At 52.9% G+C, this 25,850-nt stretch overlaps 1 protein-coding gene across 6 annotated transcripts in view; it reads left to right on the forward strand.

The window, feature by feature from the left end:
* Tg (thyroglobulin) overlaps positions 1–25,850 on the forward strand; it is a 182,412-nt gene that overhangs the window by 6,300 nt on the left and 150,262 nt on the right. For all 6 annotated transcript variants that reach the window (XM_040730650.1, XM_040730645.1, XM_040730647.1 and 3 more), the window contains exons 6-17: positions 4,869–4,975; positions 5,642–5,785; positions 5,960–6,145; positions 9,320–10,411; positions 11,439–12,008; positions 12,956–13,195; positions 18,484–18,621; positions 18,971–19,048; positions 19,588–19,700; positions 22,982–23,084; positions 23,875–24,075; positions 25,425–25,637. In XM_040730650.1, coding sequence (XP_040586584.1) covers positions 4,869–4,975; positions 5,642–5,785; positions 5,960–6,145; positions 9,320–10,411; positions 11,439–12,008; positions 12,956–13,195; positions 18,484–18,621; positions 18,971–19,048; positions 19,588–19,700; positions 22,982–23,084; positions 23,875–24,075; positions 25,425–25,637 — 3,185 coding nt within the window. The remainder of the gene's footprint in view (positions 1–4,868; positions 4,976–5,641; positions 5,786–5,959; positions 6,146–9,319; positions 10,412–11,438; positions 12,009–12,955; positions 13,196–18,483; positions 18,622–18,970; positions 19,049–19,587; positions 19,701–22,981; positions 23,085–23,874; positions 24,076–25,424; positions 25,638–25,850) is intronic.

Raw genomic sequence — 25,850 nt, forward strand, 5'->3', positions numbered from 1 at the left:
GACCCAGCTATCTAGGGAGCACCTGGCCGCTCTAGATTACCCGGTGATTGTGAGGGGCCGTGCAGACCGTAGATGAAACCAGACCGTTCCGAGCACAGAAGAAGAAAGCAGCGGCTTGTGGGAATGCTGCTGTGAATTCCGAGAGAGAACCTGAGCCTCCGTGTGGCTGCCTTCCAGAAGGACCCATTTGCCTGTGAGAGAGAACGGTTCCCACATGTCGTGCCAGATGGGTCGCAGACCACGACCCGAGTGCTGCTCCCACAGACAAGCTGGAGCTGGGCCGCACCGCCCGCTAGAGGCTTAGCATTTTCACTAGATCGCCCCCTGCAAGGGTTCCACAAGACTCGGTATCAGCGATTTCATCCGTTCAGCCTAAGCCACGAAACTCACAGTACCGTTTTTTGTTTGTTTGTTTGTTTGTTTTGAGATGGTGCGCGCGTGTTTATGTGAATCCAGACTTGAGTTGTCTGTTTGTGTCCTGGGTCCCTCGGAGCCTGGCCATCTCACTCCCGCCAGCTGCTTCCTGTCCAATCCGGCTTCAGAGCCGTTGCGGCTGCCCCCCTGTGCTCTCTCCATCTAACGCTGGTCCTTCACCGGCCTCAGTGTTCTCAGCTGGGAAATGGAAGCTCGCACTCTGTTGGCCACTGTTAAGCTCTCCCATGACTCCACTTACGAAACCATGGAGAACATGCATCTCCCAATTTCAGAAAACATAGGTTGGATTCTAGGTTGGATTCTAGCTCACCCAGGAGCACAGAATCATCAGGCAGCCCGACTCTCCGAATGCTCATCTACTCCTGGGCAAGCCAGGCTTCATCAGTCCATGCCCAACTGAATGCTAACTGTGGCCCAAGGACTTGTGTAGATCTCAGCTTTAATGAAGGCGTAACTAGAAAGTGTAGTCTCTGGCATATTGCCATGGAGCCTGGAAGACATTACTCGGAAACATAGTACGTTTTAGAGATGCACAGGAAGTCGTTCACTTGCCTGTATTTATGTGGCTGGTGTCTCTTCCCCCACGGCATATGTCACGGTGTCTTGCATACAATCCCAGTTTAGAGAGGTATCAAAGACCTTAGCAAGGAACGTTTGCGATTGAGGCTCAGTTCATAGCTACGGCCACGAGAGGGCAGTCTAGTTAAACTCAAAAATTGAGAACCAAGCATTCATTGTGAATGCAAACAAAACATTCAGTTCTGAAATGGGATCCTTTCCCTTTTGTTGTGAGTAAGCAGATCTTTGAGCTGATCCTGGCCTGGGAAGGTCATGGGAATGGTTGGGTATTTGATTATTGCAAGCCCAGGAGTAAACAGGAATCTTCTGATACTTACGTAGATCTGGCTGCCCCAGGCCCAGTGTCTCCTTTGGGCCAATGGAAGGAGCTGTGGAATCCATGTGGAATAGGCTGAGCTCACCTGGGGTTGACAGATGTAATACAGGACAGCCGGGTACAGCTGGGTTACACACAGGCAATGGGTGGTTTTGTTTTACTGTGTGTCCCTGACATTGCCTCAAATATTGTAAGCTGGGGCAGGGAGTGGGTTGAGGATTTGAGTCTGTAGTGCACTGCAAAAACACCACCAGATCCCAGACTTTCAAAAGAAGTACCTGGGGCATGGAAGAGCGGAGTGGGTGCCGGGAGCCCATCCCGAGTCCCGGGTTCCGTTCGGCGGGAGATGATCGTGGCTCCATGGAGAACGGGGAGGGTGCTTGGCAAGTGGAGATACACGGGAGACACATTTACCACACAGGACTTTGTAACGTGGGGAAGACCATCTGGAGGAGAGGGAGAAGAGAGCGAGGGTGACTCCGTTCCGAGCAGGTGGTTGAAAGCGTGTTTGGTAGGGGAAAGCCACTATTCGGGTTTGGAGTATTCACTCTGAGAAGGTTTCCTTGCAGATGTGGCCTGGATGACAGACTTGACACCTGGGGAGGTCTTAGAAACCCTGACACCCAAGGACAGCTCATTTTCCAGACTCCCATGAGGTCTTAATGTGCAATGCTGCAATCCGTGCTCGAACCTGGCTGTGGTGGGTCCTCTTCCACCCCGAGGAAAAGCGATTACTCACTACAGAAACTTAGGAGTTGCTTTGCGACGGGCAGTAGCCAAGCTGGTTCTTCTGGCTTCTCGATCTTTCTAGCCACAGCCCAGTCACAGCTGTGGGGGAGCCCTGCAGAACTTGAAGCCTGGCCAGTGCCACTGTCAAGGTCTTAGTGGTTTGTGTCAAAATTTTCTTACCAACCCTTATCATTAGTTACTCTGCTGGCCCAAGAACTTGGGATTCAAGGCCAGTTGGAGGTAGGGCCCCAAAGAACCGCATTCTATTCGAGTGCGCGTCTTACCTTCTGGCCTTCTCCCTGGGAAAGGAACAGTGGAAGTGGGCTCAGGGTGCCCTGGGAAGTGGGCTCAGGGTGCCCTGGGAAGTGGGCTCAGGGTGTCCTGGCTCTGTACCCCAGCTTTCCCAATTGCCAGCCGGATCCTCTTTTTAGAGCAATGTTGTGAGAATGGAATGAGGTAGGCTATGGAAAAGGCTTGGCAGAGTGTCTGACTGTCCCCTGCACAGTGCTTATGACTGCTTCTGAGTAGTATTGATAGTGACAGTCACTGTGGTAGGCCAGGGTGATTCATGGTCATGCCGATTCAAGGTCCCCAGCTCCTGCCATTGAGTACAGAGCTGAGGAGAGAGAATCACACACAGAGGCACGAGGTCTTCTCCACAGGCACTGAGAGCGGTGATAACAGACCTCCAGGAAATAGTCCTGGAATGACGGAAGGACCCTGAAGCCAGGGAGAGACCTTCAGTATGCAGGATGCAGAGAGATCAAGAGAGACTCACCAAGTGCACTGGAAGATACTGGCTTCTTGGTAGACCAGGAACCCCAAGAAGGGGACTTTGACTATAAAATGGTGGAGTAGAAATCACGTAAAGACCCTGGAGGCGACACCTTCTCTGGGCTGAGGTGGGCCTCTGAGTTAGTTACCTCAGCACTTTATGATGTAGGGCGATTTAAACATCTTGGGCCTTTTGCTGGAGTGGGTGTCTGGGCCCTCTCAGCCATCTGCGGAACTGGTATGTGCATTTGACCTCAGCACAGTACCTGCAACATATCTTAGATGCCAGGGAAAGCGAGGGGTTGAGCATGCGCAGAATAATGTCACAACAGACATGTGTCTCTGAAGCCATGGGGCAGGAACCAAGCCCAACAACCCACACTGAGAAACACTACTGGCAGAGAGCAGGGTCGGATGGTGGATAAGACCAGATGTGAATCCAAGGCACTTCCATTAGGCCAAGACAGCAGCCCACATTCCTCAGTGTCTTCATCTCGAAGACGATATGAAAGTAATCCTGCCATCTTGTGAGCATTAACGACTCAGCGGATTGTGAGCCCCTTTTGCAGTTGTCATTTGCAAAGCAGGGCTCAACAAATAGAAGCAACTATTTTACTATCGCTGACGCTTGTAAAACCGAATTACCCCCCGTTCCCAATGAATGAACCTTTAAAAAGTTATTTATCCTCTATCTGCAGGAACAAGACAAAGAGATTTTTTTTTCTGTTTCTACTTTCGCACCCCACTTGTGATAGCATGCTTTCCCAAATAGCCCGTGAGCCCACAATAATAGACGAGCAGCATGGTCACAGGTCTGTGATTCTGTAGCACTTTCTGTGCTTGTAAAGCAAACTTGGCCTTTGGACTCTGGAGTCGCCTCAGTTAAGGAACCAGCTGATACAATGCTCATATCACTCGAGTTGACTGATACTTGCGTCTTGTGTGATACATGTTCAGAATCGGTCAGGGTTCCCCTATATTGCCTTCCAGAGCTGGCTTTTCATGGTAGTGATCATGATGTGTGTATTTGCTGTCTTATACCTGTCCCTTTTGAATGATGCTTGCTCTTTCCTCATTTATAAGTTTTGTTCTCATCTGTAGTATTTTATCCAATTTGGGGGGTTACTGTAATTCACTCCATTTCTCTGCCATTGGACATGCAGGTAGTTTTTAGTATTTTTCTAGAAGGTACTAAGTAGTAATAGAACTTTTTATACAGGAAATGACTTAGTGTGCTATATTTTCAGACGTAGGTAGAAACACACACTTGAATGTAATGGGATAGTTCCATAGGACACACACACACAAATCTCCTGGCATTGTATAAAGAAAAATTCTCTGCTAACTACTTCATCGCCCATGGGAGGACCTTCTTAGTTTGACTCTCGGTGCTTTAGTCTCCTCATATGAAAAGATGGGAACCCAGAAGATGGGCTCTATGTAGCATTCACCAGGTTGGGCATGGTTAAGACAAGCATTTCTTCAACTGACAGAAAGACATGGTGGAATCACTTGGATTCCATGGAGTTTGATGATGGAGTAGAAACATCTCCTTCTTATATGTCTCATGTGATAGAATCTGGCTTCTTCTTTACACGCTCTTGAAAAATGTTAAAAGGCCTGGAAGCAGTTGCTCTCACAAAATGAGACCTTGTGCAGTCTACTGTACCTGTGAAGCAAACCCAGCCCCCAGCCTTTGGACTCTGCAGTTATACTCTCTTGGGGGAACTGATACAGTGTTCATGACCTGTTTTCCCTCTGGTCCTCCAAGACGCGCGTGTGTGTGTGTGTGTGTGTGTGTGTGTGTGTGTGTGTGTGTGTGTGTGGACACAAATTGGCCAAATGCCACTCAACAAGGAAAAGAGCTGATTGGTAGATAGACGATAGCGAGTCTAACCTCTAAATCAAGCCATCACACGTAGGAAAGAGCCGCACACAGATGCCGTCTCCCGCCGGAGGACTCTGCCACGTTGATTCTGATGGAAAGTGACTTGTCTTTTATGAAATGGTGACCATGCATCTTGCTGTCCACCAGGTTTCCAGATGCATTTGTGACCTTCAGTTCCTTCCGGAGCAGGTTTCCTGAAGTGTCTGGGTACTGTTACTGTGCTGACAGCCAGGGGCGGGAGCTGGCTGAGACAGGTAATCTGCAACACTTCTGGCAATGGGTAGGGAGGAATCAAGTGTAATTCTTGGACTCGGGCACTCAAGGCAGAAATAGCTTCTCACATCCTTTTTAGGTCGCTATGGGTGTGGAATAAGACACAGCCTTAGCCAACTTTCATCCGTGACACTCTGTTGAGGTTCTGCATGCTTGTATTGGTGCCACTACAGGCTGAAGGAGGTCCCCACCTTGCTGTGGGGCAAGTGGCAGACGGGGCAGGTTATCAGCCTCCTTCTCTAGGTAGCATTGCTCTGTGCTATCAAACACCTGCACAGGCACACACAGCAGTCCTGACTTTGTAAACCATTAGAATATTATTCCAAGTGTATCCAACCTATGGCCCCTGGGCTGCACCAGGCATCGTACGGTCAAGGATAACTACAGATGTGGCCCTATGAAAATCACAAACATACTTAAAATGCTGTGGCTGTTTTCACTATTATTATGTAACTCTGTTGCCGGGTTTTCAAGCATGAACTTTGTAGGTAATGACAGCTCTCAAAGTCTAAAGGATGGGCATACCTGAAGCCTCTATGTGATGCTGTTGGTGTAGACTCTAACCTTTTGATGGCTGTCAGCTTGGCCTGATCAGCGCTCTCTTTTCCGAGGAGCCCACCCCTGAAACGCTGTCTGTATGTGCTCAGGTTTGGAGTTGTTACTGGATGAAATTTACGACACCATTTTTGCTGGCCTGGACCGAGCTTCCACGTTCACTCAAAGCACCCTGTACCGGATATTGCAGAGACGCTTCCTGGCCATTCAGTTACTCATCTCTGGAAGATTCCGATGTAAGTCACTAGCTAGTAACAGCCGTGTGCGTCTGCTATGGAATCACTGGTTTCTTGGGGTCACGTGGCTGTTACGGGGAAGTAAGTTTAGAGATGTAACTCCAGGGCAGCAAGCACCCACGCAGGCTCAGACATTCCTCTCTCACGCCTCCTTTGCTGTGTGGTCGCTTCCAGGCCCCACCAAATGTGAAGTGGAACAATTTGCTGCCACCAGCTTTGGTCACCCACACGTCCCCAGATGCAGCAGAAATGGGGGCTTCCAAGCCATACAGTGCCAGACAGAAGGGCTGTGCTGGTGTGTGGATGCCCAGGGGACGGAGATCCCTGGCACTCGGCAGCAAGGGCAGTCGCCGTCTTGTGGTAAGTTTGCTCTCGGAGCCTGCTACCGTCACTGTTGTTGCTTCACGGCAGTCTCTCAGGAGAGCGCTAATCAACTGAAAGTCCCCTGAGGTCCTTCAAACTGTGTGTGACTGAAGACGGTCCACTGCTGTTAACTTGCTGCGGAGATTTTGTCCTGTATCAGACACGGTAACTCGTCATAGAACCTATGGCACACTAGGGGACCCCTAGCTCACAAAAAGGAAAAGAGAACTGAGTGATTGTGTGCTGTGGAAGGACGGGGGACAGTTGCTCGGAGTGTCCGTCACAAGGACACTTTCTGCACACCCAGTCTACAAGGAGGGTGAAGGCACGCTGTGGGAGCATGGGGTGCACTTTGTGACTTGGCGAAAGGCAGGAAGGAACAAGACGCTACAACTCCTGTCCTCACCAAGGCTTGGGCTTCACGCTGGAAGTGAGGCTGGCATGAGGCTCATCCTGGGGAGGCCTGCTGGGCTGTGTGTGTGTGTGTGTGTGTGTGTGTGTGTGTGTGTGAATCTATGCCTCCCAGAACTGTGAGCGAAGGGGTTAGAACACGGAGAAGGCCTGGTCATGAGGTGAGGCAACCAACTAGAAAGTCACCTCAATGTCCTCAGGAGAGAGAGCGGTGAGGCCATGACTTCTTAGGGCTTTTGTCACAAAGTAATGCAAACCGGGTCCCTCAGGACAGCCATAGCTCCCTGAGCAGCTGACAGGTCTGGAGGCCGGAAGTCCAAACTCCAGGTGGAAGCATTGTCCATTCTTCTGTGGTCTCCACCAGGAGCCTCTCTTGACCCCTGCCCCGGAAGAGGCTGGCATAATTTAGGTAAAAAGGAATGAGAGAGAGAGAGAGAGAGAGAGAGAGAGAGGAGGGATGGGAGGTGGGCAGGACCCTGTTAAAAGGGAACACAGTGAATGTGCACAGGTGGTGTTCTCAGTGGCTGCAGCTGAGGGCGTGTCCCGTCAGAACCCCGAGGGCAGGCCAGTGCAGAGGCCTGAGTGCTAGCAGAGGCCACCTTCATCTCAGCCAATGACTCCTGTGGCTCTGAGAAGGAAGATACATCATGGAGGGACATTCTTCTACCCCGCATGTGAAGGCAGAAGGAGGGCGGGTGCAACCCTCAGCACTGTCACAGGGCATGTCAGTAAGGCCCCAAGGGTGGGAAGTGTGGGGGAGGGGAGAAATCTGGTAGCACCAGGGTTTTCAACCAGGGGAGCTAGCTGCGGAAACAGTTAAGAACTCAAGTCTCATGGCTTCAAAGTAGATGGACATGAACGTTGATTCAGGGAGTCCCATTAATACAGAAATCAGATATCCTTTTGTTTTGTGTTTTGTTTCCTTTGTTTTTCCAAGAGAGGGTTTCTCTGTGTAGCCTCAACCGTCCTGGAACTCTCTTTGTAGACCAGGCTGACTTTGAACTCTCAGAGATCCAGGATGCCTGCCTCTGCCTCCCCAGGGCTGGGATTAAAGGCATGTGCCGCCACCGCCCGGTTAGATATCCTTCATATTGTTTGGTGAGGGTACAGATGTCCTAAAAGAGATGTCTGAAGCCTTGGAAGTGTTTGCTACCATCATCCAGGTACATGAAATCCTATGAAATATTGTGCCTGCAGCCTTCAGGTGAAAATGAAGAAGCATAGGTTCCCTAGTGCAAGCAGGAACTCTCTTGAATGCATGGGTGGGTTTTTAGCGCTTTCTCACTGTCTTTAGTAGCTGTGCTTAAATGTATGGAGGAGTTGATCTAAGTAGAGAAGAGGAAGTGAGGCCAGGCCCTCCCTTCCTCCACGCCTCCTGTGATGTCAATTACTGGACTCCATGGCCTTGCTGAGGGGACTCCTTGCTTATATAGGTTCCCGGCACACACAGAACACACACATGCACACACACACACACACACACACACACACACACACACACACACCTCCACATGAGCTACTTGTTCCAGTTCTTTCCCTGTTGCCTGGTTACAATGGGAAATTGGCTGCCTTCCTTTCTGGCATCTGTGTGAATCAAGAGGAAAGAATTCCTTTCGCAAGCTGAGAGACGGGTGGTGGTTCAGAAGGTCCCCTAAGACCCGCGGATTTATGGAGCAGGATGGAGCTGACTCATGTCCACCTGTGTGAGGAGATCCAGATGCTGTGTGAGCTCTGCTTCTCCTCCCACGGACACTTTTCCCAGACCGTCCTGGCCGTGCGCAGAGCTGGCTGAGTCTATCCGTGTCTCACCAGCAATGTCACAGAAAGACTGAGAAGTTCAAGCGGTGATGCACTAAGTGTGCTTGCTGGGTCAGCATGTCAGTATTGCAATACAGAAATCAGACAGTAATGGAATACGCTGTGCCTTCAGTATCACATATCACAATACAGCAAAGTATTTCTTCATGAAGCACTCCCGGCACTGCCGGTAGAGGTCTCAGGAGGAATTAGAGAGGCTCGGGGGAGCCTATGGCAATACGCTAGAGTCCGCTGAGAATTCCAGCAAGAGAAAACTGGGAAACAGCAGCTGAGCATCACAAACAGGGTTTTGTTAGCTAACGGGGCTCCTAACCCTGTCAGAACCAACAGCTACAGGAATGGGCACCTTAACAGCAGAAATGTGTTCTCTCACAGTTTCCACGCTGGAATCAGGAGTCAAGGTGTGAACAGGGCTATCCATACTCCCTTTGCATAGGATGGTTGGCGATTTCTGGTGCTCCCTAGCTTCACGGCTGGCTGCATCTGTCACTATAGTCTGTGTGCTGTGACCCTCACATGGCCCTTCCCTGTATCTCTTCTTGCTGGAATCTTACTGGATTCCTAGTTCACCCTAGTCTAGGTGATCCATTTTCAATTGAATTACAACTACCAAAACTTTGCTTTCAATTCACATTTGGGGACGCCATGTAGACAAAATATTTTCAGACCAGTGCAAGGGGGTCCAGGTTTTCAGAAAACGGGCTGGCGTCTCCTAGACTTGCTGTAGGAAAGCATCTGTCTGGAGAGAGGTGGCTGAGAGGTTTCGAGGAAAGAAATAGTCACCCTCAGAGGCCACTCAAGGGAGAAGGGAGGACATGAGTGGACAGAAAACAATGGTCCACTAGGCAGATAGCAACTTTTGGTATCTTACTACCAGAGGCATGGCGACATGGCGGAGGGAGGGTTCTTGCTCTCATACCTGTGTTTGTCATTGTTCCACAGCTGAAGGTCAGTCATGTGCCTCAGAAAGGCAGCAGGCCTTGTCCCTGCTCTACTTCGGAACCCCAGGCTACGTCAGCCAGCAGGACCTGTCGTCTTCTGAGGACAGGCAGGTCCCTGCGAGTGGAGCCAGACTGGCCGCCTCCTGCCCACCTACAATCAAGGAACTCTTTGTCGACTCTGGGCTTTTCCGCTCTGTGGCTGGGGAGCAGCACCAACAGCTTTGGGCGTCAGGAGGTCTCCTTGGAGAAGCCATCAGAGCCGTCTTCCCCTCGCGAGAGCTGGCTAGCCTTGCGCTTCGTTTCACCACCAACCCTAAGCGACTCCAGCAAAACCTCTTTGGAGGGGCATTTTTGGTAAACGCTGCCCGGTTTAACTTGTCGGGAGCCCTTGGTACAAGAGGCACCTTTAACTTCAGCCAGTTTTTCCAGCAGCTCGGTCTCCCAGGCTTCCAGGATGGAGGCAGAGCGAAGGATCTAACCAAACTAAGCCCAGTGGGAGTGGACTCTGCCCCGGGAACTTCCAGCGTCTCTGAGAAGACAGAGGCTACGAGTAAACCGGTTGAGGGGACCTTCGGCTTCAGAGTCAACTTCCAGGAGAACCAAGATGCCTTGAAATCCCTTGCTTCCCTCCTGGACCTTCCGGAGTTCCTGGTCTTCTTGCAGCGCGCTCTCTCTGTGCCTGAAGATGTAGCGGGGGACTTAGGGGATGTGGCGGAAATGGTGTTCCGTGCTCAGGCTTGCGGACAGACACCTGGAAGGCTCTTCGTCCCATCATGCACTGCTGCAGGCGGCTATGAGGACATCCAGTGCCATGCTGGAGAATGCTGGTGCGTGGATTCCCGGGGCAAAGAACTCGAGGGCTCCAGAGTCCGCGGTGGACGCCCAAGGTGCCCCACCAAGTGTGAGCAGCAAAGAGCTCAGAGGCAACGCCTCGCCGGCGGTCAGCCCGCTGGCTCCAGCTTCTTCGTCCCGTCATGCACCCGTGAAGGCTATTTCCTGCCTGTCCAGTGCTTCAACTCAGAATGCTACTGCGTGGATGCAGAAGGTCAGGCTATCCCTGGAACCCAAAGTACAATCGGCGAACCCAAGCAGTGTAAGTCCGTTGGGAATTTTATTTACAAATCCTCGAGTCGCCATTTAGACCAGAACCTAGTACAAAAGAGTAAGCTTCAGTCAATAGACCAATTACCTACTTTGGCTAAGCCGTATCCGTGGGGACCTGGACAATATTAGCCGTTCTAATTAGCTAATAGAGATATTTGCTTGTTGTTGAGAAAGTGCACATACATACCTGGGCTGGGAAGAGGACTCAACCCTAAAGTGCTTGCTGCACGAGCATGTGGGTCTCAGCTTGTATCCACCTAAAGCCGTGCTGAGCAATGTGCATTTGCAATTCCAGTGCTGTGGGCGTCTGGAGCTGGGACCCACTGGCCGTCCAGTCTATCTAAATTGGAAAGGTTCGGGGTTGGTGAGCGATCCCGGCTAGGAAAGTAAGATAGAGCAATTGAGGAACATCCAACCTCAGCCCCCGGCCTACACATGTTCACACATGGTCTTAAACACACACATGCACAAACACTTACCACACATACATTCCCGTGGTTCTGGTCAGATCGGTAACTGGATTAGTTACCAGGTTGAATGCCTTTCATGAATTTAGGACTATTAAGGTTTCTGCAACTGAGAGTTAAGCAGTCACTTGTTGCTGGAGTGTCTTTCCAGCCTGGTCCTACAGCCAATTCACCCCAAATAAGCACACAAAGACTTACATTCATTTATAAACTGTTAGCCAAAGGCTAGGGCTTCTTACTGGCTAGCTCTTTCTTAATTATTAAGCCATAACTACTAATCTGTGTGTTTCTGCATGGCCTTATCTCACCAGAGAACACCTGGCGCCCCCTCTTTCCAGTCTACATGGCGTCTCTCCCGGGTCTTCCCTTTCTCCCCTTGTTCCTTCCTCTCGTAGCCCCGCCTACACTTCCTGCCTGGCTGCTGGCCAATCAGTGCTTTACTCGTCAACCAATAAGAGGAACGTATGCACAGAAGGACGTCCCCCACCAGTCACCTCGATCCTCCTGAATTATCCAGTTTATAAACGTCTACCCATCATTCTTCTCCAGGTCCCAGCGTCTGCCAGTTACAAGCTGAGCAAGCTTTCCTGGAGGCAGTGCAGGCCCTGCTGTCCAACTTCAGCTCGCCGCCCTCCCCCTCCAGTGTCTACATCCCTCAGTGCAGCACCAGTGGGCAGTGGAGGCGCGTGCAGTGCGACGGACCCCCGGAGCAGGTCTTCGAGTGGTATGAACGGCGGGACGCTCAGAACAGCGATGGCCAGGAGCTGACCCCGACAGTGAGCCATAGAGAAGCAGCTTCTGGAAACTTCAGTCTCTTTCTTCAGCGTCTCTATGAGGCTGGCCTACAAAGCGTCTTCCCCGTGCTGGCGCAGTACCCTTCCCTTCAGGATGTCCCACAGGCAGTGCTGGAGGGAGCCCCGGCTCAGCCTGGGGAGAACGTTCTCCTCCACCCGTACATCTTCTGGCAGATCCTCAGTGGCCAGCTCAGACGCTACCCGGGGCCCTACACAGACTTTAGCACGCCTTTGGCACACCTCCACCTCAGGAGCTGCTGGTGTGTGGATGAGACCGGCCGGGAGCTGGATGGGACTCGGAACAAGCCAGGCGAGATCCCAACATGTGAGTCAACTCGTGCAGAGACCCCCGATTTCATATTCTCTTTGCAAAGGCTTTCTGGTGGGAGAGCCTCTGTAGGACCAGGGACGTTTCTGGGAGCCATAGCAACACTTCTGTTCCCATTCACCCTTCAGTCTGCCCATTGATCCACCCAAGCAGCCATCTACCCACCGTCCTGTGTCTGTCCACCCACGTGGTCCAGGTCAACGCTCCTAGGATGAGGCCCTCTAGCAGTTCTGAATCAACTGCTTAGTGAGGAACTTGCTCAGGATATATGACTTCTCCAGCCTCAGTTTCTCATCTATATTATGATGGGCAGGTTAATTGTCAATTTGGCGCCACCTGGAATTATGCGGGGAGAAAAATCTCAATTGAGGAAGTGCCTAGATCATATTAGTCCATGGATGTGTCTTTGGGGGTGTTGTCTTGATTGTTAATGGATGCAGTAGGGGCTAGCCCACTGTAGGCAAAGTAAGCTAATTAAAAAGCTAGCTAAGCATAAATTGCTCGCCAGACAGCGAGCAGAATCCTCCACGGCTCCCGTGGCTCTTCTCTGCCTGTGAGGGAAGTTCTCTGGCTGTGTGAAATACCAGGGCTGCCTTCATGTTCCTGTTGAGTTTCTGTTTCCAAGTCCCTCAGTGATGGGCTGTGGCCAGAATCGTCAGCCAAATAAATCATTTCGTCCCTATATTGTTCTCTGGTGAGGATATTTCAGCAACAGAAATGAAACCCGGACACATGGGAGGCAAGCATCTTCTTAGCCCGGTACCCAGATTAAATCAGACCCCTCGAATGTGCTTAGTGCCAGCCTGGCATGGTGTGAACATGGCGTGTCACCCATCTCCTGCCGGTCCCTCCGTGAATGCTGAGTGAACGAGGTCTACAAGACGAAGCCAGGGAGCTGGACTTGGTGACTGAATTCACCTGTGATATTTGTGTTGTTGCCCTAGGTCCTGGCCCCTGTGAGGGAGTGAAACTCCGTGCCCTGAAGTTCATCAAGGAAACGGAAGAGATCGTCTCGGCCTCCAATGGTTCTTCGTTTCCTCTGGGAGAGAGTTTTCTAGTGGCCAAGGGAATCCAGCTGAGCAGTGAGGACCTTGGCCTTCCTCCTCTCTACCCATCCCGGGAGGCTCTCAATGAGAAGTTTCTACGTGGGGGTGAACATGCCATTCGTTTGGCTGCCCAGTCCAGTGAGTGTCTTGTTGAAGGTTCTCACTCCATCTTGTAGTAAGAAGTTTTTTTTCCTTTTGGGGTGTCCTGCCACCCAGCTCCCAAATGAATCACACACAGAGGCTTATTCTTACTTATGAATGCTCAGCCTCATCCTGGTTTGTTTCTATCCAACTTTTCTTAACTTAATCTGTCTACCTTTTGCCTCTGGGCTTTCCCTATTCTCTTACCTCTGCAAATCTTCCTCTTACCCCGTGGATTGCCGGGTGGCTGGGTGCTTGGGTGGCTGACCCCCGACCTCCTCCCCTTGTTCTCCTGCTGTCCCCTTTCCTAGGTTCTCCTTCTGTCTTGTCCTCTCTGACCGCCAGCCCCGCCTATCCTGAATCCTGCCTTGCTATTGGTTATTCAGGTCTTCAGAAGGACCACCAGGTGTTTTAGACAGGCACAGTAACACAACTTCACAGAGTTAAACAGACGCAGCAAAAACAAAAGCCACACACCTTAAAATCATATTCTACCACACCATCTCTCTGGAGGAAGCAAGAGCTTGTGTCTGACTCGCCTGGACTTAACTTGGCCTGCCAGGTTCCTGGAAAGGTGGAGTGGTTCTGTGGCCATGATCCTGCAACAGAGCCCCCAGGGGCTTCCCATTGTGTACTCCAGATGGCACCCACAGCCCTCATAAAACCGTAGTCTTGATAGAAGGCTCTGTGGGCTCTCAACCCTCGACCTATCTTAAAGTTGCCTTTCACCTCCAAGGCTAAAGGGAGGGAGAAGGACATGGTCCTCCTTACTGAGGGTCCATTGTTCATGTGAGCTCAGGGAATCGTGAGAGCAGGTCCCAGAGGTTTGTGTCACCTCTGAACGTGGCAGAGGAACACAGTCCTCTGGCCTGGCAACAGCCACACAGTGTTTAAATCTAGCCCACGCCCAGGTGTTCAAATGACAAGTACATTGTGTTAATTCGGTTAGTATTTCAGAAGAATAACGATGTAATACTTCCCGAGTCTTTACACAGGGAAGTTGAGTCCTGGTTTACACACTTGTCTGGGTTCACCCATCTGGTGACTACGTAAGCTGGGCCAGGAAGCCTAGTAGTCTAACCCGTATTGCCAGTGAACTGTGCCCTGCCCAGCTGAACACGGAGTAGCCCAAGTCAGAGTGGAGACCAGGCTCAACTGAGAGCCAGTGTCCTTTGTCTGCCGACAGCCTGGTCTGGCGAGAGGCTCTGACCCCACTGAGTTTTCACTGACCCCACGTCAACAGAACCTGAGCGCTCTCTCTCTCTCTCTCTCTCTCTCTCTGTGTGTCTCTGTCTCTCTGTGTCTCTGTCTCTGTCTGTCTGTCTCTGTCTCTGTCTCTGTCTCTGTCTCTGTCTCTCTGTCTCTGTCTCTGTCTCTGTCTCTGTCTCTGTCTCTGTCTCTGTCTCTCTCTCTCTCTGTCTCTGTCTCTCTCTCTCTCTCTCTTTGTCTCTCTCTCTGAGCCATGTCTGCTGGCTTGGGTGTGGTGTCTCTGTTCTATCCTCAGAGCAGGACCTGGCAGGCTAGCCCGTTTGCTCCCCACCCCTCCCGACCAGACACCCGCTCAGCATGCCTTCCTCACGTCCTCCGCACCCGTGGCCTGCTCGTCGCACACCTGGCTGCTCTGTTTCCCTCTGTCCAGCATCCACCTTTCTCACTTCCTCGGAAACCCAGGGCCTTCTGCTTTCAACAGGAAGGCAGCTGTCTCAAATCCCGGGCCTGTATGGAGCCTGGGGATGCAGGACCCAGGACAAGGGACGAGTGAGGACCACAAAGCACCCGTGGGTAACGGAACACGGAGGCAGTGTCTAGAGCCTGAGGAGGCACGGGTGTGGTAACGGAACACGGAGGCAGTGTCTAGAGCCTGAGGAGGCACCGGTGTGGTAACGGAACACGGAGGCAGTGTCTAGAGCCTGAGGAGGCACCGGTGTGGTAACGGAACACGGAGGCAGTGTCTAGAGCCTGAGGAGGCACGGGTGTGGTAACGGAACACGGAGGCAGTGTCTAGAGCCTGAGGAGGCACCGGTGTGGTAACGGAACACGGAGGCAGTGTCTAGAGCCTGAGGAGGCACCCGTGGGTAACGGAACACGGAGGCAGTGTCTAGAGCCTGAGGAGGCACCGGTGTGGTAACGGAACACGGAGGCAGTGTCTAGAGCCTGAGGAGGCACCGGTGTGGTAACGGAACACGGAGGCAGTGTCTAGAGCCTGAGGAGGCACGGGTGTGGTAACGGAACACGGAGGCAGTGTCTAGAGCCTGAGGAGGCACCCGTGGGTAACGGAACACGGAGGCAGTGTCTAGAGCCTGAGGAGGCACCGGTGTGGTAACGGAACACGGAGGCAGTGTCTAGAGCCTGAGGAGGCACCCGTGGGTAACGGAACACGGAGGCAGTGTCTAGAGCCTGAGGAGGCACCGGTGTGGTAACGGAACACGGAGGCAGTGTCTAGAGCCTGAGGAGGCACCGGTGTGGTAACGGAACACGGAGGCAGTGTCTAGAGCCTGAGGAGGCACCGGTGTGGTAACGGAACACGGAGGCAGTGTCTAGAGCCTGAGGAGGCACCGGTGTGGTAACGGAACACGGAGGCAGTGTCTAGAGCCTGAGGAGGCACCGGTGTGGTAACGGAACACGGAGGCAGTGTCTAGAGCCTGAGGAGGCACCGGTGGGTAACGGAACACGGAGGCAGTGTCTAGAGCCTGAGGAGGCACGGGTGTGGTAACGGAACACGGAGGCAGTGTCTAGAGCCTGAGGAGGCACGGGTGTGGTAACGGAACACGGAGGCAGTGTCTAGAGCCTGAGGAGGCACGGGTGTGGTAACGGAACACGGAGGCAGTGTCTAGAGCCTGAGGAGGAGGCACACGGAGTGTGGTAACTGGAACACGGAGGCAGTGTCTAGAGCCTGAGGAGGCACCGGTGTGGTAACGGAACACGGAGGCAGTGTCTAGAGCCTGAGGAGGCACGGGTGTGGTAACGGAACACGGAGGCAGTGTCTAGAGCCTGAGGAGGCACGGGTGTGGTAACGGAACACGGAGGCAGTGTCTACAGCCTGAGGAGGCACCGGTGTGGTAACGGAACACGGAGGCAGTGTCTAGAGCCTGAGGAGGCACCGGTGTGGTAACGGAACACGGAGGCAGTGTCTAGAGCCTGAGGAGGCACCCGTGGGTAACGGAACACGGAGGCAGTGTCTAGAGCCTGAGGAGGCACGGGTGTGGTAACGGAACACGGAGGCAGTGTCTAGAGCCTGAGGAGGCACCGTGTGGTAACGGAACACGGAGGCAGTGTCTAGAGCCTGAGGAGGCACGGGTGTGGTAACGGAACACGGAGGCAGTGTCTAGAGCCTGAGGAGGCACCGGTGTGGTAACGGAACACGGAGGCAGTGTCTACAGCCTGAGGAGGCACCGGTGTGGTAACGGAACACGGAGGCAGTGTCTAGAGCCTGAGGAGGCACCCGTGGGTAACGGAACACGGAGGCAGTGTCTACAGCCTGAGGAGGCACCGGTGTGGTAACGGAACACGGAGGCAGTGTCTAGAGCCTGAGGAGGCACGGGTGTGGTAACGGAACACGGAGGCAGTGTCTACAGCCTGAGGAGGCACGGGTGTGGTAACGGAACACGGAGGCAGTGTCTAGAGCCTGAGGAGGCACCGGTGTGGTAACGGAACACGGAGGCAGTGTCTAGAGCCTGAGGAGGCACCCGTGGGTAACGGAACACGGAGGCAGTGTCTAGAGCCTGAGGAGGCACGGGTGTGGTAACGGAACACGGAGGCAGTGTCTAGAGCCTGAGGAGGCACCGGTGTGGTAACGGAACACGGAGGCAGTGTCTAGAGCCTGAGGAGGCACCGGTGTGGTAACGGAACACGGAGGCAGTGTCTAGAGCCTGAGGAGGCACCGGTGTGGTAACGGAACACGGAGGCAGTGTCTAGAGCCTGAGGAGGCACCGGTGTGGTAACGGAACACGGAGGCAGTGTCTAGAGCCTGAGGAGGCACCGGTGTGGTAACGGAACACGGAGGCAGTGTCTAGAGCCTGAGGAGGCACGGGTGTGGTAACGGAACACGGAGGCAGTGTCTAGAGCCTGAGGAGGCACCGGTGTGGTAACGGAACACGGAGGCAGTGTCTAGAGCCTGAGGAGGCACCGGTGTGGTAACGGAACACGGAGGCAGTGTCTAGAGCCTGAGGAGGCACCGGTGTGGTAACGGAACACGGAGGCAGTGTCTAGAGCCTGAGGAGGCACCGGTGTGGTAACGGAACACGGAGGCAGTGTCTAGAGCCTGAGGAGGCACCGGTGTGGTAACGGAACACGGAGGCAGTGTCTAGAGCCTGAGGAGGCACCGGTGTGGTAACGGAACACGGAGGCAGTGTCTAGAGCCTGAGGAGGCACCGGTGTGGTAACGGAACACGGAGGCAGTGTCTAGAGCCTGAGGAGGCACGGGTGTGGTAACGGAACACGGAGGCAGTGTCTAGAGCCTGAGGAGGCACGGGTGTGGTAACGGAACACGGAGGCAGTGTCTACAGCCTGAGGAGGCACGGGTGTGGTAACGGAACACGGAGGCAGTGTCTAGAGCCTGAGGAGGCACCGGTGTGGGTGTCAGCTCATTGCATGTCACCTACCAGCTCTTTTAATACGACGTCACACTTACCCCGGCCAGTACTGAGCTCACGTCACTGGTTAGCAAATGCAGGATCAGAGAGGTAGAGTCACTTGCCCTTATCACACAGCCGAGAGGTATGATACCGGGATATGTAGAAACTTACCAAATTTGAGAGCACCATACACAGCAAGTGTAGACCTTGGTGTCTAGAGGAAGGGAGGGAGGGAGGGAGGGAGAGAGAGACAGACAGACAGACAGACAGACAGACAGACAGACAGACAGAGACAGAGACAGAGACTGAGAGAGCTCGTGTGTGTGTGTGTGTGTGTGTGTGTGTGTGTGTGTGTGTGTGAGCTGGCAGCCCAATGGAAAATTTTACGGCATCCATGACTCTTCTCTAGAGTACAGTGCACCCCGTGGGCATGAAGCCCCCCACCAGCCTAATCGACCATCTGTGAGTTTTCACACAGGGTTACAGAGAGCCCTCCCAATGCAGTGTAGCGCTTACTTCCACAGGGCGGTCAGCATAGTGACTACTGTCTGTCCAGGAGTCTAAGGGAAATTTCAGGTTGAAGCGTTTCCCAGGTTGTAAGACTGTCATATTCGCCTGCGAGGGCGTGGTCAGAGGTGTGCTTGGTTTATCTCAGGACAGAGCAGCCCGCGGGCAGCTGTCACATTCTTTGTGTTCTTTCTGCGGCCCCAGCGTTGGAATTCTATCAGAGACTCCGTGCTTCCCAGGGAACGTCCGATGGAGCTGCGGGTCTGCTGTGGCCAGAACCCTATGTGCCACAGTGTGATGTTCTTGGCGGCTGGGAGCCCATGCAGTGCCACGGCGGGACTGGTAAGGAGACTTGGAGAGGGCGAGCGGATATTTAGAGGAAAGAGCCACACAGTGAGAGGCCAGTGATCCAGATGCTACCTCCTCTTCAGCACCTAGGACAAAGTTAGTCTCTCTACTGCCAGCTGAATACCCACCCTGTTTAAGGGCAGCAGGGACTGGGACCTCCAGGCAGCGTGGAGATGCTCATTTTCCAGAGGTCTTTTGATTGTGGGCAGTGTCGGGCGGGCCTGGGGAGCCTGCATTGCTGGAGTTGTCCCTATGAATGCAAAAGGGAGAAGTTACTCACAGGACACTTGGGACAGTTCCCAGCATGCTTCCCGGCGCTGATGGGCTATGGCTTTTTCCCCAGGACAGTGCTGGTGTGTGGATGGGCGGGGAGAATTCATCTCAGCCTCACTGACTACAAGCTCTACCCAGATGCCCCAGTGTAAGTAAAGCTCGTGAGATTCTTCAGTCTGGTCTCTGGAATGGCCTCTGTGCTGTTGGAGCCAGCCTGGTCATGCAACTGAGTGGGACTCTATGGTCTAGCCCTCTGAGAGTGCCCCGGACACATTGTTTTCTCTGTGTCCCCAGATCTGGGGCTCCTGTTGACTTTGGGACATCCTTGTTGGTGCTGTCACTGGGCATGTACCAGGAGGAGCCAAGACTGGCGACAGAGCTTGGCTTCGATCCCTGTGCTCTGGCCCCTGGGAAGCTACAACTACTGTAGCTGTGTTAGTACCTCATATGTATTTCTGAGCCCAGCCTCCTATTGAGGATCACCCCTGGGCCACCAATGGCCCCCTTGACCCTTCACAGCCCCGTTATGCCCCACATGTGTCTCTCTCTCCTGAACTTGAGCCCGGCTCTCCTGAGGCTCTAGCTCTGTGGAGCATACATCTGCTGGTCTGCAGTCTGGGGCTGGCTGGGGCTGCCCGCCTCCCCTTGGCTCAACAGACATTTGTTCTCCGCCCCTCTCTCCCACAGGCCCCACAAGCTGCGAGCTCTCCCGAGCCAACGGGCTGCTCTCTGCGTGGAAGCAGGCGGGACCCCAAAGCAACCCAGGTCCCGGAGATCTGTTCACCCCCACCTGCCTACAGGTGAGCTTCTGCAGGAATGGTACACAGAGGGGAGGCATCACTGATACTGGCCTCCTCTGGTGGAAGGTGTGTCTTGTAGATTCTAGGTCATTCCCCTTAGTATAAAACTCACAGGGAGTCATGGGTGTCCTGGTCCTTCTAGACATGGCTGTGTGCCCTTGTGTGGGTTGCTTACCTTCTCTGTGCCCAACTGTGTTTTCTTTTCATAATAGGCCTGGGCCATACTCTTGTCTTAACCTAGTTCTTGGATTATCTTGTGACTCCAAGAACAAAATCCTTCGCCAAAAGCCTTTACAGACTGATTATGTACATATATTATATAATACTATACAATAACATACAATAATGCATAATATATTAAATATTATATATATGCTATCGTATGTTTGGGTCAATTGCTTGATCTTCTGGTTCCAACTTTAGAGGAAGACATTAACCCTCGTCACTCCTGTACCTCACAGTTCCTTGAAACACTACCATAAAAACCTCCAGGGAAAGAATTCATGTTAAGGATCTAACCACTGAGCTACCACGTGACACACTCCCCAATGCCTGTCCCTGTCCCTACAAAAAGGTGGGTGACCTCACCACCCACCCTGCTTCACTGCCAGGAGCTATATGAAAATCATATGAAATTGAGAGTATACGACGTTCATGGAACATGTAGTGCTGGCCAGTGTCCTGGATAACACATGTAGCCTAAGGCTTTTATGTGTACTGCCTGGTCCCACAGCCACTCATAAAATAATCACTCAGAGGCTTAATATTAATTATAATTGCTTGGATGATGGCTCATTCTTATTATTGGCTAGCAATTATAATTAAATTACCCAACTTCTATTAATCAGTATTTTGCCACGTGGGGACCAGTGATGTTCGGACATCCTTATCCCTTGGTAGCTGGATGGCATCTCTTTGACTCCACCTGCTTACTCCCTGTATCCCTGCTAGGATTTCCACCTAGCTACATCCTGCCCCTGCCATAGACAAAAGCAGCTTTATCCATCAACCAAAAGTAGCAACACATACTTTCACTGAACAGAAGGACATCATTATGGGATTCCCGGAACATGGTCCTCTTATTAATTTGTAGAGAAAGTTGCCAGTGAGGCTTAGTCTTTTACCTTGCCTGACAAATTCTCCTGGGGAGACAAGTCTGCCCCATGTCCCCAGCACGGCTGTTCTCCTGAGAAAGGAAGCGTGGGAACCGCAGCTTCTGAAGTCCGGAAGGGTGATTCCGACGAGTGACCTGATGGTCCACAGTTTGTGAGGGTTTTGCCCGCCATGACACTGGTGAACTAGAGCTAAGAACGTCACTACCCAAACTACTACCTGCATTTCTGGCATCCCTTCACTTCCCGGGACCGGTAGCTAACTGACAGACTCTATTTGGATCTCAGTGACTTGAGACCGGTATTCAGAGTTTTAACCTTCTCCCACAAGCTCCCCTCAGAACTTCGCTCGAGTTTGAATCCTACCTGGTGGTTGATCAGATGGCCAGAGGCATGCCCTGTGACCTCTCTGTCTCTGTAGAATGACAGGGCAGCAGAGCCCTGCCTTTCTGAGTGGTTGTGGGTTCTGTGTCTCACCTGGGATGAAGGTGTTTGAGAGCCTCCTGGAGACGTTGGGTAAATGGGGGAGGGTGACTTTTACCTGCAGACCAGCCGTGGTGTAATGTAAAGCCAGCGAGTGGCAGCCCACAGCACACTTGGTGCTGGGTGCTCTTTGCCAGTTTCTGTCTCTGTGCCCAGAGCTTTGAGCTGCAGAAGGAGGTTGAGGGCTTTTCTGCTGAGGGAGTTGCTGGCGTCGAAGAGTTCTAGGATCAGGCCTGGGGAGATGGACTTAGTTTGTAAAGTGCATGTCTGACATGCACACAGACCCAAATCCCCAGAACCCATGTAGCAAAAGCTGAACATCATCGTGCCTTACCTGTAATCCCAGTACTGAGGCGGCAGAGATAGGCAGACACCCAGGGATCCTGGCTAGCTAGCCTAGCTTACACGGTGAGGTCCAGACCAATGAGAAATCCTGCCTGAAAATATTAGGTGCCTGGCTCCGGAGGAACAACAGTCAAGGCTGTCCTTGGACCTCCATGCGTATACAGATACATGCATGTATATCTACACACTCACACACACACACTCACACACACACACTCACACACACACTCACACACACACTCACACACACACTCACACACATACTCACACACGCACACACAGTCAAGGCTGTCCTTTGACCTCCAGGCGTATACAGATACATGCATGTATATCTACACACATACACACACACACTCACACACACACACACTCATACACACTCTCTCTCACATACACACACACACAGCCAAGGCTGTCCTTTGACCTCCATGCATATACAGATACAGGCATGTATATCTACACACTCACACACACACACTCACACACACACATACACACTCACACACTCACACACACACAGTCAAGGCTGTCCTTTGACCTCCATGCGTATACAGATACAGGCATGTATATCTACACACTCACACACACACTCTCTCACACACACACAGCCAAGGCTGTCCTTTGACCTCCATGCATGGACAGATACATGCATGTATATCTACACACACACACACTCACACACACACACGCACACACTCACACACACACTCACACACACACACACACACACACACACACACACACACACACACGGAGAGAAGGGGGGTGGAGCTCAATCTAGGCTAGCTTCCTGCTGGCTGTTTAGGTGAGGAAACTGAAGCCTGAGGCCTAGATGGTTGAAGTGTGAGGTCAGGGAAGCCCGCTGGCCCAGGACAGACCAGGAAAGTAGAGCCCACATTGATAGATCATGTCTGGAGTCCCCAGAATGAGGGAGGGCTGATGGGATCACTGTCTTGGACCATACCTGCATTACTAATTACAGACATTTAGGGCTTCATGGAGTTCCAGATTAAAAGTCATTTCTAGAATGTGTTTGGACCACGTGGAGCTAGTGTGTGGCCTGTGCAGCCCTGCTACTCTCTAGCTCCAAGACACTGTTCCGTTGCCTCACATCTCATAAGACGCGAGTCAGAAGCCACAGCTTGCCCTTGGCTGGTGTCAACAATGCAGAGCATGGCTATGACGTCTGAAAGGGACAGCGACCCCTTTATGGAAAACCCTCCTTGTCTGGGGAAGCTGTCACCAGTTGTTTAGGAAGGGACATTCCTGCAAGCCCTTCTCTCACCAACAAGTGAACTGTGCATCCTTGCACATACTGAAATAACCATGGCTTTATCACAGACAGGACAGTACGCCAGGCAGCAGTCATCACAGACAGGAACTTGGTGTGTGGACCCAGCCTCAGGAGAACGGATGCCACCAAGCACAAACAGCAGTGCTCAGTGTGGGTGATCGTCTCTTCCCCTTGTCCTAAAGCCACCGTGGTGAGCATGGATGCAAAGTCCCAGCTCTGCCACCTCCACAGCTGGGGCACAGCTGTGTCCTGATCCGAACGTGCCTCTGCGTGCTCGTCTATGAAACAGGCGCTCTTCCTGTCTTGAAAGACGTCAGGAAAGCCAGTGTGGCCAGAAGCTGGCTGTGCTCTGTGAGCACTGTCTGGTATCTGTCCCAGCCTACAGGGGACACTGGCGTTTTGTTTTCGGGACCACTGGCCATGCAGCCCTGAGGCATGCATGCTCTGCCTGGCCCTACAGCCCTGTGCCATGTACTCGTGTTCCTAAGGCCAACCCTGGGCTCTGCGGCATGGCACAGGGTTCCCACATTAGACTCCTGAGAGGCCTCTTACATTCCTCTCTTTGTCATTCTTGTGCTTGAGATCTTGTCACAAACTGTGGTTCCCACTTAAAGAGAGGGCATACTCTCTCTCTGACTTTTGTTCAGTGTGACTCAGCTGCGTAGAAGGTTTCTATCCCTCCCTCTCCTCTCCACCTGGTTCCCACAGACCCCTGCACAGCTCCATATTGTATACTTGTCACCCTTCTCTTCTGTTGCTTGTCTTTGAGAGCTCCTGTGAGGTTCTGAGGCCCTCCAGGACACTCAGTGGGAGAGACAGAGCACAGACCCCCTAGGACCTTACAAGCAGCTGGTCTAGTGTGACAGGCGGAACAGGAAGGGACAGGGGAAAGGTCAGAGCAAGTGTCAGAGAGTGTTCCCCGTCACTTGTCTTTGTACAGGCCCAGGCCTCTGTGATGTTCTCAGGAGTGGAACCCTGACCCAGAAAGCCAGCCCTGGCTATACCCCAATCTGTGAGGCCCAGGGCGGAGGCTTCTCCCCAGTGCAGTGTGACTTGGCCCAGGGCAGCTGCTGGTGTGTCCTGAACAATGGAGAGGAAGTGCCTGGGACCCGCGTGGTAGGCACCCAGCCTGCCTGTGACAGTGAGTCTCTAATGACCATGCCTTTACATCTCTAAGCGTATGGGAGCCCTTCTTACTCAAACCACCACAGCTACACACACACACACACACACACACACACACACACACATGCACGTACGCACACATACACTTACATGCGCATGCACAAGCATGCATGCGCACACACACACACATACACAGGCACGTGCATATGCATGCACACACACATACAAAGACACTTGCACACGCATGCATAAGCACGCACGTGCACACACATGCATGCGCACATGCACGCGTGCGTGCATGCGCGCACACACACATACACTCACGCATGCATGCATGCACGCACGTGCTCATACGCACACAGACACAGGCACGTGCATATGCACACATGCGTGCACACACACACATACACACACATATAAAGACACTTGCACACGCATGCATAAGCACGCATGTGCACACATGCACGCGCACATGCACGCACGCACACACACATACACAGGCATGTGCATATGCATGCATGCATACACGCACACACACACACACGAGATACGCAGATTTGTCGTGAGAGAAGACAGACACAATCAGGAGCTGGCACCCAAGTCTGTCACCAGTGTGTGATCTTGGGAAACCAGTTGGTGCCTTACAGCCTCCCATTTCCTTGACTCTGCAGCAATGACAGCGTCTAGTAGATGTGGTTTTGGAAGGATCCCAGAGCCAGGATGTTGAAGAGAAGAGGAGGCCACCCTGTCCTTTCCCCTCTTCCTGGTGTGGTCTTCCCAGGCCGCAGAGCCCTGTGAGATGTCCCATAGCGTAAGGGTGGGAGGCAGAGGCAGCAGCACACAGAAGAGTCTAGAGCCGGTGTGGGCAGTGGAGATGGGGGGCATGAGGAAGGAGGACGGCACTGAAGACCTCTCGCGGAGGACTGCTGTCCCCCAAGGAACAGGTGCAGACGGGGAGGACTTAAGAAGGGCAGGGCCCAGCCTCACTGGCACTGTGCACGCTCCTGGCTTGGAACAGCCAGGGCTGCAAGGGCCACGCCTTGAGCTCAGAGCGGCAAAAGTGGGAAACGTGGAGCACAGGAGCTGGGCTGTGCGCCCCGAGGTCAAGAGGGTGGGGTGGTGACTCACTGGATTTGTAAGGGAGCTAGAAATGCTACAAGACTCACCTTTGTTTTGCTCTCTGGCAAAACTGACAGACGGTAGTCTTATCCAGAGAGGACATAGAAGTTAGGGGAAGGGGAAGGCCCTGGCAGAGCAGGGCGCAACCAGGGAGGGCCTGAGTTGCGATCGAGGGAATCAGAAAGGGAGGCAGGAGCCAGGCTGCAGCCTGGGAGGTGCCCATGGCCGTCTTCTGCTTGCCCCCAGGCCCACGGTGTCCACTGCCGTTCTCTGAGTCAGACGTGGCTCATGGAGGGGTCTTCTGCGAGACGGCCGCTGGCCCGGGAGTGACCGCCGTTCAGCAGTGCCAGCTGCTCTGCCGAGAGGGCCGTCAGAGTGCATTCCCACCAGGGCCACTGATTTGTAGCCTGGAGAGCCGGCGCTGGGTGTCACCGCCCCCACCACCTGGAGCCTGCCAGCGTGAGTAGCAATGGGGACATTTGGCTTGCACGCCGTTCCCTCTTAGGGCTGTTTCTGAGGAGACCCTCTCCCACTCAAATGCAGGCCTTTTAATGGTAAGTCAGGCGCCACCAGGGCTGGAGAGCTGGCCCCATGGAGCACTGCTTCTAGAAGGAGCCATGGGAGCAGATATGTCCACAGCAGCCGGAGTAAGGTTTTATTGGTGGCTTTCAG

This window comes from Mesocricetus auratus, unplaced genomic scaffold (assembly GCF_017639785.1).
Source record: "Mesocricetus auratus isolate SY011 unplaced genomic scaffold, BCM_Maur_2.0 Super-Scaffold_100023, whole genome shotgun sequence".
NCBI lineage: Eukaryota > Metazoa > Chordata > Mammalia > Rodentia > Cricetidae > Mesocricetus > Mesocricetus auratus.